General features: G+C 40.4%; 1 protein-coding gene across 1 annotated transcript in view; it reads left to right on the top strand.

Annotated features, from left to right (window-relative positions):
* SUSD1 (sushi domain containing 1) overlaps window positions 1–16,429 on the top strand; it is a 49,323-nt gene that overhangs the window by 30,339 nt on the left and 2,555 nt on the right. Inside the window, 6 exon segments of the mRNA XM_075726035.1 lie at window positions 3,920–4,013; window positions 5,103–5,358; window positions 9,872–9,911; window positions 10,319–10,362; window positions 10,365–10,407; window positions 12,832–12,925. Of these exon segments, the coding sequence (XP_075582150.1) occupies window positions 3,920–4,013; window positions 5,103–5,358; window positions 9,872–9,911; window positions 10,319–10,362; window positions 10,365–10,407; window positions 12,832–12,925 (571 nt within the window).

The following is a 16,429-nucleotide window of genomic DNA, read 5'->3' as shown; positions in this document are numbered from 1 at the left end:
CTTACAACCTTTCTTGCCTGCATTATATATCCAAAGGTAAGTAGCACAGTCTTGTCCCAGACTTACAGCTTCAGAGCTGTAGAAAAGGTCAGATGACAGGGAAGGCATTAAATATTCCTGTTATCTCTACTGAAGAATGTTATAAAAGGGCCATATTCCTTGTATTGCAGTAGTTTGCCTGTGAAGCCCTCGGACTGCATCCATAAACAATATTGGTAAAACCCAGGGCTTTAAAACAAGAAGTAAACAGCTCATTTCCAGGATTAAACAAAGAAACATGGCTGTTCTATTGTGAAGTGCTTTCATGATAAATAATAGTGAACTGCTTCCAACATGCTAGCTTTTTCTGAAAAGCATGATTACAGATAAACACCAAGCAGGTTTTTGTTCCAGCATTGAGGCATGTGCTGCTTGCCTGTGCAGTTGCAATGGCAGGCACTTCCTGGCATGCGCTTCTTTCCTGTAGCCTGCCTTCATGTTCAGAGGCAGACTTAGTGGATGGATTCTTGTTGTAGAAAATGAGCCTGAATATGAAATGTCCAAGCGTTAGTAACATAGCACTGCTATGACAAGGAGGTGCTTAGAGTGGCAGTCTTGCATTTCTTGCATTTCTTGCTATGTTCTGTGTTTTCCTGGTGCTGCTACAGATATGTTAGTCTGTTCTGATGGTGAAGAGTTAAAACAAAAACCTTTAACAAAGGCCAGGTGCTTACAGCACCTGAGCAGACTGGAGGATCTTGCTTTCTTCTCACAGCCCACCTAGTGCAAGTCCTCCTGTCTCCGTAGCATTCCCCCTTTCCCTCCACCTGTTCAAGATGGTATTAAGTCAGTATTTTCTCCATGTGGATTTTTAAATCTGGAAATGATGATGACCTCACAGCAGGCTTTTTTTTTTTTAATGTTAGAGAGGTGGTTCTTTTAATAAAATTTTGTAGTGGCCAAATACTGCATATGGAATAACTCCTTCAGAGTTTCCTTTCTGGTCACTGAAATAAAAATGAAATCTATTCCTTTCATTTTATAATAATAATTATTATAATTATAATTATTATTACTACTACTACTACTACTATGCATTGTTGCAAGTTTTTCACTTTTCTTATTAAAACAGGCGGACTGTCTTCAGTGTGCTCGATGTTTGTAGTAATTAGTATTTCTTACCAGCAAGTAAAGATAGCAAAAGACTCCAAGCTTTAAAAGTACTCTGTGTTTTTTCAGATTTTGCTCTCTAGCCCACTTACTAGGGCTGTCAGTGCTGGATAGCTATTTACATGTTTTGCATTTTTTCTGTCAAATTATAGAAAATAAAAAAGTGTAATAGTTATGAACTTAGTCAGCAGTCTTTTTGTCCCCTGTTCCCCCTTGCGCTGCTTATCTGGAAAAAATATGCAAAACTGTTGCATGCAGTGCACATTCTGGCTGGCAGGAAAGAAGAAGTTCCCAAGTTCTTCTTGGAAATTGGAAAATTCTCAAAAGAAATTAGTAGTAGTGTCTCATGGTGGTATTGGATGCCAAAGGAAAGGAAGATAGGAGAAATATACCAGGGGAGTCTACCCTGACAGATGTATTTTCGTGTCACTCTGTCCACTGGCAATGTCTGTGCTAAGGAACCATTGAAGTTAAGGGAGGGTTTGCAGTTCTTAAGTTCTGTTTGCTTAGGTTTGCAAGGTGCAAAGGACATAAAGGTTAACTGTCAAATATTTGTTCATTTATTTTGTTCAGATAGAAATACTGTCTGTATATTTTACAGTATTTGCAGTTGCAGAACTATTAAAAAGACCCTCCAAAGTAAAGAACATCTCCTGTTCTTGCAGGCAGCCATGCAACTCAGAAAACTATCTGAAAGGATTTTCTGCCCTGTCTCAACTAGAGGGAAGCCACTGTAGAACATTAAGGCTTTGCTAGATACAAATCTTACTCTCATTTCAATCCTAAACATTTGTAGCTAGTTTCTTCACTGGCAGTTCACCCACAGCCTGGTTTTGAAGAGGACCTGATAAAGGGAACTACCAGAGCAATTCATTTAGCTAGGTAAGCTTTCAAGAGGTTCACCTGAGGATGATTTTTGCCAAGGGCAAGGTAGCGTTTTTCTTTCTAGGGATGCTTGTATGGCCTGTTGTCCTTATTTTGGGCATACTGTGGTTAAATTGTTCCCTTCCCGTGTTTCATCTGTTTAAAGCAGAGATCATGTAGGCTTTCAAATTTCTTTTTCATAGGCTACAAAGAAAAGTTTTTGGTTCCCTCATATAAGACAATTTCTCCTTTATTTGGAGCTTTCTTGTAGTCATCCTCTGCACTGGTTTCACTTAGCTGTGTTGGACTGATGATTGGAACTTCAAACACTGTGAAATGATCACACCTGGGCCTTCTGTACTTCTGGTGGTACTATTCTAGTGTTAACAGTTTTAAAAGAAATCTGTTTCTTAATGCTTTTTAGAGCAGCCTGCCCCCCCGCCCCCATTACAATTTTAGTGACTAACACTCATTCTGAGAAGTTCGCTCTTCCTACTACTCAAAGGAACTTAGAGAAAAAAATTCTTGTTAGTAGCCCCAAGTGTATCACCTTGCACTTTATACTGGTGAATTTCATCCCATTTCTGCAAAGCAGCAGCTGTAAAGGTGATTCAGTTCTAGTGTAATGTCTCCATACTGCTTTTGTTTTACACTGTCTAACATTGAGCAGCAAAACTTATTTGTACACACCTGGATCTTGCACCATGATTGTTAACAAAATGCCAGACTTAGTACTTACCTTTGTTTAGTCTTGGAGGAACTCCTCCAATAACCTTCTTGCACCCTAGTACTTCTGCTTCCAACATCCTGTATTTTGCTAGCTCCCTATTTAGCAGTTATTTACCTACTTCACAGTTTTGCTACCAAGCCTTTCTCCTGCTGAACTAATAATTTTCTGTGTTTCAACATATATGTGCAGCTGTGTTCCAGCTGTTTGAAAAATGCATGCATCTTGGCAAGATTTTGCCTGATGTGACTTAACTTCAGCAAGTCTGCATTGGTTTTCTTTTGTTTGTCTCCATGACATTGATTATTCTTTCTAATGGTGCTCTGGAGCCTTGGTTTTCTGTATATAAGGACTGCATTTCTTGCTGTTTAGTCAGATGTCATCAGCAGCTTGATAGACCAGTTTTCAAACAGCCTAGCCATATCTGCAAATATCTGTGCTAGTTCTTCTGGACTTTTGGGGTAGATAGTACCAGTGCTTCACACTCTTCCCCCTCGGTTGTGCACGCTGAAGCTCTTTTCATTTTTGCTTCCAGGCTGGTAGTGGTGATTTCCATTATCACAGCACCAGTCTCTATCATTGTGCAGCTGCCATCACTGCCGTTGAAATTAGAGATAGGAGTGTTCATTCAGTTTTAGCCTTGACGCAGTCTCCCACTAAAACAAATTAGAGCTCTGTACCCATACTGAAATTCAATTTAAGAGGCTAGATAGTGCTAGCTGATTGTAAGCAGGAACTAAGGAAGTTGCCTTCTTGAAAGTGCTTTTGGTGCTAATAGATTCTCCTTTACTTATACCATTTTATTTCTTACAGTGGGCTGTATGCCTGGAGTTTCATCTTTTTCCTTCTCCTTGACCATTTCAGTTAGTCTAATAAATAATACTGCTTCTTCCAACAAGTCTTTCCTGTCTCATTTCTCTGTAGTCTACCATCATTTTTGGGCATCTCTGTTTTTCCCAGCTAGCAGATATACTTCAGCACAGGGGTTTGAGTTGGGGCTGCCGTGCCATCTTGCAGGTATTTGCTCTGTGTTTTTCTTGACAAGACTATTTACGTTGTTTGTGGACTTTGGCTGCCAGGCATTTGAGGCTCAGTTTTTTGGGAAAAATAGCTAGGAACCCTCATGCCTGAAATATTTCTAAAACCTCCCTGAAGCACTGGTATTTGTTTACTTTTTAGATCCCCCTTTCCCAGATGTAGAATTTGTTGCGGTAAAAGGTTCTGCACCCTTGCTCACTCTCCGGAAAGCAGAAGATCGAAATGGACCGATCAGGTTTGTCTCTGTGCTCTCTTTACCCTTTCAAAAAACATTCTGCAGATTTATGTTATTTACATATTGGAACTTTTTGTGGGGGTTAGATTATTTTTGTTAGCAATGGGAGAAAACTTAAGCTGTAACTCCCTGTTTCTCCCTTAGCAGAGTAATATTTGGCTTCAGACTCCTCCCTGCTTTCTGGAACAAAATTCTGGTTTTGATGATTCTGAGTTTTTACTGTTGGTTTTGGGTTTTTTTTTTTCTTTATCCATAGTGAAGTCACAGTAGATTTTTATTGATGGATCCAAGCACAGCTCCACCTGTGTGAGTTTTCTTTTCCAACAAACTCATGCAGCCAGTACATTGGTTTTTTTCTAGGAGCCAGAGGAAATGGTGAACAATGTCTGTATTTATGCATATTCTGACGTGGTGCTTTCATGTTAGTGTATTACTATCAAAATACATTTCTAGAGAAAAAGGATTTATACCTTACTGAAGTGTTGTTTGTGATAGAAGGAAAAGGTAATTGTAACCCAACATTATACTAAAGCAGAAAATATTTGAAAGCTAATAATGTTTCAGGAAATGACTAGTGTAACAGTTCTAATAATTGGTCTTCCTATAGTTTGGTACCATAGACTAAACATTGTTTTGAGAAGTCTGAAGACAGATTTGATTAATTTTTTATAAATGGTATCTGTCCTCCACTTTGAACAGAAAAAGTATTGTTTCTGGGAAATGACAAATCATTTTCAGAGGCCGATGGTGTATTGCTTCATAGGTGAACTTACATGTTAGATGAGAGACGCAAGAGATAGCCTGCAATAACTCGTTTTTATGCTTTTCTGAACATGAATAAACATGTAAAGTTAATGTGCATGTGGTGAGGAGAACCAGCTCTAAGCTGTGCATGCAGGCTTTTGGTTCAAAACACAATGGAATACACACAGAGAGAAATATTTTAGTATAAGAAGCATTCATATTGGACATTGATAATAAAAAGCAGTTAAGAGGCTACAGATAGAAAAGACAATGTGAATTACTGAATGTCTGATGCTTAGTACATTGAAGTGAGGGCTAATGTTTACTTTTTTTGTTTCACTCTAGTCTTTATCAAGTGATTGTGCTTCCTCTGGGTTTGCAAAGCACTTTTATTTGTGACTCCTTTGCTGCTGCAACTTACTTTAGTAACACCACTGATGTTAAAGGATATGTGGCAGCTGAATTTCGGGCGAAGGATGTTGCTGATAACATGTCAATTGCTCTTGGAGACAGACATTACTATGGGAAGTTTTATAACGCTCCTTTAAAGCTGGGAGAAGAGTATTGTGTTTTTTTGCGAATAATAAGTGAGTGGAATAAGGTAATGGATGTTTTAAAACCTTTTCTTTACCTCTGTTGAACGAAATGTTGCTGGGGAAAAAAGGAAAATGTTAGCTTTGTGTTAAATTTTTCATGATGTTGCAAGAATCTGTTAGTTGACAGAATTAGATTAAATCTGAAGCTCTTTAAAAAACTCTTTTAATTCCTTGCAGATATTTATGTCATTGTAATGTAGAAGCAACTCTGAATGCCAAAAGGCTAACAGTGGAAAAAACAAAAAATGCAGGGCCATCACTGCCTTCAGTAATTGAGGGTGTCTTTATTGGGCCAGAATTTAGTGAGAGAGATTACTATGAGAATCTGAAAATTACTCCTTGGCAATGAAAAATGCTAGGAAATGACAAGGAAAAATATATTTTATCATGTGTGTTACCTTCCATGTAGCAATGAATGTCAACTCCACCTCCCTTGGGAAAGCCTTGTGGAAAAAAGTATATTACTCGCATTAATTTTTTGTCATTTTAAAGTACATACATATTTCAATTAGAAACAAAAGGTTTCTAAAATGTACATCTCAGCTGTCTTGTGCTCTAGTGTGTTGCCTCCCATGATGTCATTATGCCACTAGTTTTCCAGTTGTTACCTATCTCAGGGGTCAACAGCTTGTAATTTTTTTGTAACACAAGTCTCAGCAGTAAGGAGCTTTTCTCATATGGGTCAGGTGATAGACTTTTCGTGTTCCTGAATGTCAAATGTAAAAACAGAACAAAGCAACCCCTACTAAATAAAAAAACACCTAAACAGTGCCTCACTCTGCCAGCCAAAAAAATTAAAATAGAGTTTTAGGGCTTCCTGTATACAGCATGAAGCAAGGAGGCATGCAAAAACTGATTTCTGAGTCACCTGCAAATAATTCTCTACAACTTTAGAAGCCTACACCCACATCTCAGTAAGTTAGAACAGCTTCTATTAAGAAATGTAACAAATGTAACAAACCACAGACCAAAGCGAGTGAAATAAGACAAGTACATGTAATAGCTGTTACTGGTATCTACTAATCTGTGCAGCGTATGTTTTGTGTGGCATCTACTTTAACAATCATCTAAGAAGTTTTTACGGCGCAGATGAAGTGGTTTCTGATCCTGATACAAGTCTGTTTGTCATAAATTTTAAATTAATTGTGTGAGAGAATAAGTAGGAAAATGACACTTGAAGGCATTCAGTTCATAAATAATGTTAAGTTAGCCCAAAATATCCTGGAATTTGGACAACAACCTGTATTTTTTCAGAAAAATTTAGTCTGTGGAGCAAGATTGTTAATGAGGGAAATGTATACAAGTTTAGCCTCTTTAAGCACTCCTAAATACATCCTTGAACTCAGTTATGTATCCTTAGGTTTTATGCATTGGTTTCCCTAGCTCTCTCCCTTATATTTTCTGATACTAAGAAACATCTCCTATTGTTACTTGTGTTGAGGCTTTTCTTGCACAGAACAGTGCAGATTGCTTATGCATCTCTGCCAGCTGTTTGTTAAACTGCTTCTTAGTTACATTATTCTTTCTTTTTCATATAGATTATTTCTTGATGTTTCATATCTAGCATTGCCAGATGTGTTTTCTAGGCCACTGATTTAATGGAATGTTATTACTGTTATTTGTAGAAGTCACTGTTTGCTTCCTTCCATTTAGAATGCATCAGCTCCTTAATATACACTTTCCTGTATGGCTTTTGTTACTTGATGAAGTACACAAAGATACATACAACATTTAGAAATCACTATTAGGATTGCAAATACCAAACAGCTTTGGTTCCTAGCTCTGCTGCTTTGAAATAAAACTTAGACCTGTGGCTCAAAAGTACTGGTTTATCTTCAATTCTCATGCCCATGTATTTTGTGCAATTGTTGGTATTAAAAGTTACAGAAATTCAGAATTATGACTTGAGGGTTGTTGGGTTTTGAGAATTTGTGAAAATCTGATTACTTAAGTAACTGAATTTGGATTTAAGAGTTAATATTTAAAAGTCTGCTTCTTAAAAAATCTGCTTTTTAATTGGCCATTGATTATTAATACATGTGAAATCAGCATTTCTCTAGTGTGTTTTACTTGTGAACACATTTCCATTTGAATACAGACACATTAGAACTGTATGCCATAGACTCCTAACAAACGTTCTCATTATTGTACTTTTATGTTCTGGCATCCTCCAGAGTCCCTTCTGACTCCGGACCCCTTCATGCTGAGAATGGTACAATTTGTGTCATACATGCTGCAAAATCATGGCTTGGCTGTGACTTTTTATTGCCATTATTCCTCAATATACATGACATATTTTCTTTGTGGTAAGGGTGGGGAAATTAGTTCAGATAAAATAGTGTGGACGCAGTTAAGTAAGCTGTTTGTTTTATTGAGTCCATGTTCATTTATCCCCTGCTCAGATTTGGAGGTCCTGAGAAAGGTGTCTGCTGTGTTTTTTTTACTTTCTGTTTTTCAAGGTGGAGGATTTCAAATGCGTATTTCATTTGTGCAGGACATTCAGATGTGTTAAAAGGCTGGTCAGATGATCTGGAAAGATTGTTGGGGATGTACAAGGAAAGCACTTAGGAAGTGGGAGATAATGGAAATTACCATTTTTCATATTGATTAATTTAGCAGTTGGAATATAGGGATGATGGAGACCAAGGGAGGATTTGGGAACAAACGAGAATTTACTGTCATTATCATGAAAACCTTACTTAAGGGGAACAAATTGTCCACCCTTGGAAGTGTCCTTCTCCATGAGGGATACTGCTAATTAAATAACTCAAACCCATCTGGTACCTATTTTAATCTCCAGTGATTACTTCATGGATTCCATGCTGTGCAGAGAGCCAAGGCTCATAGTGAAGGGCAAGAACTAAAAAAGGTGTTTGGAATTTAAACTCATTTGAAATTAACTTCTTTAGCATAGCCTTTGTTCAGTGTCAGCATCAGCTTTTTTGGATCAGTTTGTGCATGTAACAGAACTAAGAGCAGGATTGTGAAGGATGAAGATGATATACAGTCTTTTCAGCAAAGAAGCTGTAAGCTTTTTGGAAAATTGGAATCAAAACGACCCCTACTGTGAGAGAAGTCTGTTAAAATTAGCCTAATAAAAAAATAATCTGAGAAAAGTATATATGCTTTTCTCTTTTCTCCAGAACTCTTTTAAGTGTGCAGCTGTGGAAGGGGTTTCTGTCTCCAGTTTAGCTACCTGTGAATATCCAGGTTGACATAAGGAATTTGAGATCCATGGATGCTAAAGTATTTGGAGGAGTAATTTCACTGATAACTTTCCAAAAAGGTGCTAATTCATCAGAGGAAGGGATTTATAACTTGATTTAGTATAAAGTGCAGATCAGTGAACTTTGCTGCTGAGATTTCTAGGAGCTCTGTAACTTCTCTGATAGGCAGGAGATGACTGATTTCCTGCAAACTAGGTATGTCATGGAGGTAGCTATTTCCAGATGATGGGACTCCCACCAGTGCCTCCAGAGTCTGGCATTTGGTTGAGGTTTTAAATCCACTCCTAGTTCTTTATTTTCCCTCTCCTAAGAGTATTTTCTTTGTCAGTGTTTTTGTCTTTTTAAATAACCAGAAAATTCCTTATAAAAAATGAGTTTAAGAAACACTGAGATTCCACAATTCAGTATGCAGACACACAAAAGTAAGATTAAGCATACAAATGTGCCTTTGTCATTTTGCGCAAATGCTTCAAAATGTAGCCTTCAGTTTCATAGAAACATACTGTTATGCAGAGCAACATAATACATATTTTGCCCAAACATGAAAAATACATGTTTATGTATTCTGTGAAAGTAATTTATCAGGAAACTACATAATAGAAGCACTACAAAAATAGACTTCAGAGTAATTATACAATAGACAATAGAACTTAGAATAGGACTTCTTGTGTATGTATGAGTGTGAAATGCTGGGGGAAGAAGCTCTGCAGGAACCAAAGCTTACTGTAAAAAAACCCAAACTTGTTAAACAAGTCTGCAAAAGCAGACCCCTGATAAACATTTATTCAACTACTGTGAACATTAACTACTGTGAGTATTCTACAAAAATTGTTAAAACTTAACAAGCAAGTTGTTACAACTGAAAAAAACCCTACCTCTGGTATTTGAAAAACATGCCATTAAATATCCTATTTTAACATATATATTCTACATAGGGATAGAGTTAATACAGCATATTCAGCCTTACCTTAGCATTTCACAAATTCTGAATTCTTATGCAAGCAGCTTCAAAGATCCTTCCATGTTACTTGGTGCCGAGGTTTTAGAAAGAAAGGAAGAGTGATGATCTGAAGGACTAGCACCAGCCTTTCATCAAAGCTCTAGCTCTAATCTTATCTTTGTAGTTTATAATCTTTTCAGACAAGCTAGAGGCTGCTACCATGGGAATAAAAGTCTCCATTCCCAATAGTAATAAAATACAGTATGTTGTGGATGGCTGCTCTTGCAGAGGGTGTTAGTGATAATAAATTTCTCTCATGAGAAACAGTGATTCTTATGTTTTCATTTTCAGGTGAGAACACAGTCCTGTGCTGTGTGGGCACAAATTAAAAGTAAGTAAATTTTTCCTTTAATGAGAAAACAGAAGCTGTCATGGCTTTGCTTGGCAGCATAAACTAATAATTGCTGTGGCTGTTTCTTCATTTACCATTAATGGTTTGTTGACTTTGAGGGTTGGAAAGGTTAGAGGCAGAAAATTTGCCTTGCACTTCAGTATTCCATTCTAATGGATTCAGTACCACATTCTAAAATGCATTCTCTGGTTTCTCCCTGTTTTCAATATTACTCTTTCTGTGCATCACATCCAAATCATTACAGCAATTTGTGAGCACAAAGGATTTGAAGCACAGAAGATGTGAAATTTTAGAAGCCTGTTTTAAGATAGTTCTACATTGGCTTAAAGATTTAAAAAAAAAATATCTAGCTATTAAAGCCACATTATTTATTTCAGTATGTTCAGGTGGTCCTTGGAGAATTAAATCCTTCTATGAACTTAGGAAAATAAAAAACACCACACAAAAATGAAAAATATGGTTAACTTCTTTACTTGTAAGTACCGGTTTCTTAGAAGTGTAATGACATGACTTTAAAAGTCAGTGAATTTCTCAGCATGGTTTTATCTTTGTTTTTCTTCTTGACCATGAAATGTTTCTAGTGAATGAGTTTACCTTAGAGGAGTTTGGAATCCGCTAGAGGTCAAGTTTCCCTCCTTTCCACCATGGTAGAAAGTACTCTCTTCACCCATTTTGTCATGTTTTAGCAAAAAGCAAACATTTGCCTCTCCTGACAGAGAAGGTGGCACAACTGGAGTCCCCTGCAAACGCTAAATTCTGCTTTTGACTTGAAAGACTCATGAATAGGAGTTAGGAAATGCAGTGACGCTGAGGAGTGAGACAGTACTTTGGAATGATAATAAATCATGCGGTGCATGGAGCATTTGAGGTGCATTGGCATTGCTTCCACTGTTCACAAAACCCATGTCTGACTATTGCTATTACTCATCTTCTGGTGACAAGTGTGTGTTTATTTCTAGGTTGCCTTTTGTTGCTTACCCTCATGACCTAGTTCATTCACTTAGAATATAATTTAGGCAATTTGTGGTTGTGGAGACTCGGCTGAGATCAAGGATTCCCTAGGTTTGAGGGCTCTACTGCTAGAGCTGTATAGGCAAGAGCTGTAAAGTAACTCTGAAAAGACAGAAAACTGCCCTCTTCTGAATTTGTCATTTGTCAGCTTATAGAGCATTGTTAGAGGCTGTCTTAAATATAGGTGGATTTTAGTTTTGGGATGAAAAGAATGGGCATTGGAAGATGGGAATAGGACAGGTCAGGCCTTTGGCTTTCTGTTGTAAATCCATTTGCCTGTAAATTGAATGGACTTCTAGCCAAACGGTGTCCTTGGCCTAACGTACTTCTGCAGCTGGAGAGGCTGAGAGTATTTTTGGGTCACTGAATCCTTTGCGGAGTATTTCTTAATTCAACTTGTGTGGAAGGCAAATCTCTAAATTAAATATCTAAACCAAATGGATCTGTTTCAGATGCAGTCTAGACAAAGCTACACATTGTATGATAAATCATTGTCATAGAGAGTGGTAGAAAGCTTTTAAAAACACGCTTCTTTCTGTCACAAATAAGTAAAATGAATTTTGAGGGGGTTTCGCCAAATATACTCTACAATGTGTAGGGAAGACAGTTCTATCATTTTTATGGAGGGCTGACATCTGCTCTAGAGATGCATAACTTGCTTATGGAAACTGGTGTTACAGTGATATAAGGACAGGTACAACTTTTACCGAAACTGAACATGCCTGTATGTTGAACGGTTTTTCTTTGTAGGGTCCCTGTCTGAAATTCTTTATTTTGCCAGACTCACAGTAAGTTTACAGGTTAGAGGTGCTGCACAGATACAAGCCTTGCTTCACTGAGCAGCATTAGGCAAAGATGGTAAACTGGTCAGGTTCACCTTATGGCTCTGTATGATTTTTTGTGCTTCAGATCCATTGTTGAGGGTGTTTCAGGTGAGCACCCAGCCAGTGTTGTGCCTGTACATTCAGATGAGCCAAAAGAGTTCCATTTGAGTAACAGAAGTTGCTTTTCTGATGTTCAGGCACTTGGATTCTCATCGTGGACATATACAGTAATTTCACTGAACAAGCGCCATGTTTGCAAGAGTTTAAATTTTTGCTAAAACATTAATTAACATCATGCTTGCAAGATTTAACAGCAAGTAGTGTTGTGGAATTGTGCAGGAATAAGATCCTGGCATCGCAGATGTCTGTGGGAAATCCAGTAAGAAATAGGTAACCTCTGACTAATGCTAAAAATGGGATAGAGGTGGCTTGAAGGGATTTGGTTTCTATTTTGTCACGGTACCTTTACCAGTAGTTCTTACTAATTCTAGTTTTGACAGCAAATCACTGTAGGCCTTCTGTTCTGTCCCTGCATGGCATCTGGTATTATGGGCTTGGGTAAGGCTGTCATTGCCATGTTTATTTCTATTCTGTCACTTGGGGGGGAAAAAAAAGAACAGGGAAGAGAAATAATTCCCAGATTGTAAAAATTTTGAAGGAGATGCATTGAGCTATTTAATAAAGCACTAGGATTTTCTGGCACCAGAGACCACCTTGGCATATGATTTAGACTGAAATTGCCAGTGATGAGAGGGGAAAAATGTTGACATTGAGTATCTAAATTAAAAAAAACAAAAACAAAAACAACAAACCAACCGGAAAAAAAAAAAACCCAACAGGAAACTGAGGGATGGAGAAGTATAATTGCTTTTGAGATATACACCATTTAAACTTACTTCCTGAACCGGATGGTAACTACCATTACTACTTGACTGAGCAGTAAGTCCAGCATCTGAGTTTTGTTACAGTACTTTAGCTTCAAGCAGACTCAGTTGGTCAGTCACCAGACTGAAGCTACACTATTTGGTATTGGGTTGTTTGAATTGTTTGATATTTTCTTTCAGATTTATCACCCACTCTGCAATACATGACTGCTGTTGCATTAGGGTCAGTTGCTGCTGTCTGCCTTATACTGTTCCTGTCGTTCTCAGCGGCACGGTATGTATTGTTATTCACTGCAGTTTTGTAGTCCTCCTGCACAAGGCTTACATGTTTGTCTTTTCAGATAGTTTTTCTTGCCAGCCTGCTTGGTTTAGGCCTCTTGGGTGGTTAGAAACTATTATCAAGAGTTCCTTCAGTGGCCACTAACGCTGTCCATTGCTTGAACTGATGCCCTCTGTATATTTGCAATCACTGGTGAAACATGTGAAAACTATGGGGCTCATCTTAATAAAGGAAGAATTTGGACAGTGAGTAGCACCAGGAATTTAGTTCAGAGGTGTTTTCATTTAATGGTAGAAGGACCAACTGTCTTGGTGTCTAAAGTAGCACTCCCGGCAGAGGGCTTATTGCAGGAGGAAGGGCATCCCTGGGCTGTCATGGTGTGAAAGGCTTCTGAGTTATTTCAGTTTCTCAGGCAAAAATGTGAGAGAGGGATATAAATACTTTTTAAAACTATGACAAATCAATTAGCGTCACAATGGTAGGAGAGCTATTTGGCATATTAAATAGCTATTTAAGCTATTCCAGTACTGTGTATTGGAAGAATCATGTATGAGTATGAACCAGTTGTGAATGAGTGTAGAGAAGATTAGGTCCCAGACTTCCATTTCAGTCTTCTTTTAGAAGGAGTGAGAGCAAAAAAAACCCAGGTGACATCCTGAGGGAGCTGAGTACATTGAGTACATTTGGCAGGGGTCATGCTGTAGTGTGGTGTAATGCTGGGGGCCAGGACCTGATAATTCAAGAAGTATCTTTTAGGCCCTTGATCCCAAGTACAGAGAAATTCTTGAATCTGTTCTCCTGTTTTAGAGAACATCAGACAGAATCCTTGGCAGAAATTAAAGCTGCCCCATCCCAGAAGGCAGAGAAAGGAAAACCCGGATGTCATTTGTGATAAGACCCTTCACAATCATAGAATCATAGAATCATTTAGGTTGGAAAAGACCTTTAAGATCATCCAGTCCAACCATTAACCTACACTACCAAGTCTACTCTAAGCCAATCAAGGGTAGACTAGACTAAACCATGTCCCAAAGTGCCACATCTACCCGTTTTTTGAACACTTCCAGGGATAGTGACTCCACCACCTCTCTGGGCAGCCTGTTCCAATGCTTGACCACCCTTTCCGTAAAGAAATTTTTCCTAATATCCAATCTAAACCTCCCCTGGCGCAGCTTAAGCCCATTTCCTCTTGTCCTATCACTAACTACTTGGGAGAAGAGACCAACACCCACCTCACTACAACCTCCTTTCAGGTAGTTGCAGAGAGCGATAAGGTCTCCCCTCAGCCTCCTCTTCTCCAGGCTAAACAACCCCAGTTCCCTCAGCGGCTCCTCATAAGGCCTGTGCTCCAGACCCTTCACCAGCTTCGTTGCCCTTCTCTGAACACGCTCCAGCACCTCAATGTCTTTCTTGTATTGAGGGGCCCAAAACTGGACACAGGATTCCAGGTGCAGCCTCACCAGTGCCAAGTACAGGGGGACAATCACCTCCCTGCTCCTGCTGGCCACACTATTCCTGATCCAAGCCAGGATGCTGTTGGCCTTCTTGGCCTCCTGGGCACACTGCTGGCTCGTGTTCAGCTGGCTGTCAACCAACACCCCCAGGTCCTTTTTGGCCAGGCAGCTTTCCAGCCACTCTTCCCCAAGCCTGTAGCGCTGCATGGGGTTGTTGTGACCCAAGAGCAGGACCCGGCACTTGGCCTTGTTAAACCTCATCCAGTTGGCCTCAGCCCATCGGTCCAGCCTGTCCAGGTCCCTCTGCAGGGCCATCCTCCCCTCCAGCAGATCGACACTCCCACCCAGTTTGGTGTCATCTGCAAACTTACTGAGGGTGCACTCAATCCCCTCATCCAGATCATTGATAAAGATGTTAAACAAGACTGGTCCCAAAACAGAGCCCTGGGGAACACTGCTCGTGACCGGTCACCAACTGGACCTAACTCCATTCACCACTACTCTCTGGGCTCAGCCACCCAACCAGTTTTTTACCCAGCAAAGACTACACCCATCCAAGCCGTGAGCTGCCAGTTTCCCAAGGAGAGTATTGTGGGAGACTGTGTCAAAGGCTTTGCTAAAGTCCAGGTAAATGACATCCACAGCCTTTCCTTCATCTACCAGGTGGGTCACCAGGTCATAAAAGGAGATCAGGTTGGTCAAGCAGGACCTGCCTTTCATGAACCCATGCTGGCTGGGCCTGATCCCCTGGTTGACCTGCACTTGCCTGTTGAGCACATTCAAGATGAACCTCTCCATAATCTTCCCCGGCACCGAGGTCAGGCTGACAGGCCTGTAGTTTCCCGGGTCCTCCTTCCGGCCCTTCTTGTAGATGAGCGTCACTTTGGCAAGCCTCCAGTCATCAGGGACCTCCCTGTTAACCAGGAGTGCTGATAGATGATGGAAAGTGGCTTGGCAAGCTCCTCTGCCAGCTCCCTCAGTACCCTCGGGTGGATCTCATCTGGCCCCATAGACTTGTGAGCGTCCAGGTGGCATAGCAGGTCATTAACTGCTTCCTCCTGGACTATGAGGGCTTCATTCTGGTCATTCAATGCTCACAAGAAGAAGCTGTAATGTTCATAAATAACAAATACTCCTCTAGTTTTAAATAAGCATTGATTTAATGCATTTCTGAGTAAGAATGTAATTTGAAAAAACATGTGAAGTCAGCCTTCTGCCCTGTTGTGGTGCATTGACCCTGGCTGGATGCCAAGTGCCCACCAAACCTGCTCTATCACTGCTCTTCTCGACGGGACAGGGGAGAGAAAATATAACAAAAAACTTGTGGGTCGAGATAAGGGCAGGGCGGTCACTCAGCAGTTACCATCACGGGCAAAACAGACTTGACTTGGGGAAATTAATTTAATTTATTACCAATCAAACCAGAGTAGGGTAATGAGAAATAAAAAAAACCCAGATCTTAAAACACTTTCTCCTCACTCCTCCCTTCTTCCTAGGCTCAACTTCACTCCCAATTTCTCTACCTTGTCCCCATGAACAGCGCAGGGGGACAGGAAATGGGGGTTGCAATCAGTTCATCATGTGTTGTCTCTGCCGTTCCTTCCTCCTCAGGGGAGGAATCCTCACACTCTTGCCCTGCTCCAGTGTGGGTCCCACCCACAGCAAACAGTCCTCCATGAACTTCTCCACGGGCTGCAGTTCTTCACAAACTGTTCCAGCGTGGGTCCCTCCCACGGGGTGCCATCCTTCAGGAGCAGCCTGCTCCAGCGTGGGTCCCCCATGGGGCCACAACTCCTGCCAGCAAACCCGCTCCAGCGTGGGCTCCTCTCCCCACGGGCCCACAGGCCCTGCCAGGAGCCTGCTCCAGCGTGGGCTTCCCACGGGGTCACAGCCTCCTTGGGGCACGTCCCCCTGCTCCGGCGTGGGGCCCTCCCCGGGTGCAGGGGGATCTCTGCTCCCCCGTGGGCCTCCATGGGTGCAGGGGCACAGCTGCCTCAGCAGGGGCTGCACCAGGGGTGCAGGGGAATCTCTGCTCCGTGCCTGG

This window comes from Pelecanus crispus, chromosome Z (assembly GCF_030463565.1).
Source record: "Pelecanus crispus isolate bPelCri1 chromosome Z, bPelCri1.pri, whole genome shotgun sequence".
In the NCBI taxonomy this organism is placed as follows: Eukaryota; Metazoa; Chordata; class Aves; order Pelecaniformes; family Pelecanidae; genus Pelecanus; species Pelecanus crispus.
This window is presented reverse-complemented; position numbering and strand designations above follow the sequence as displayed.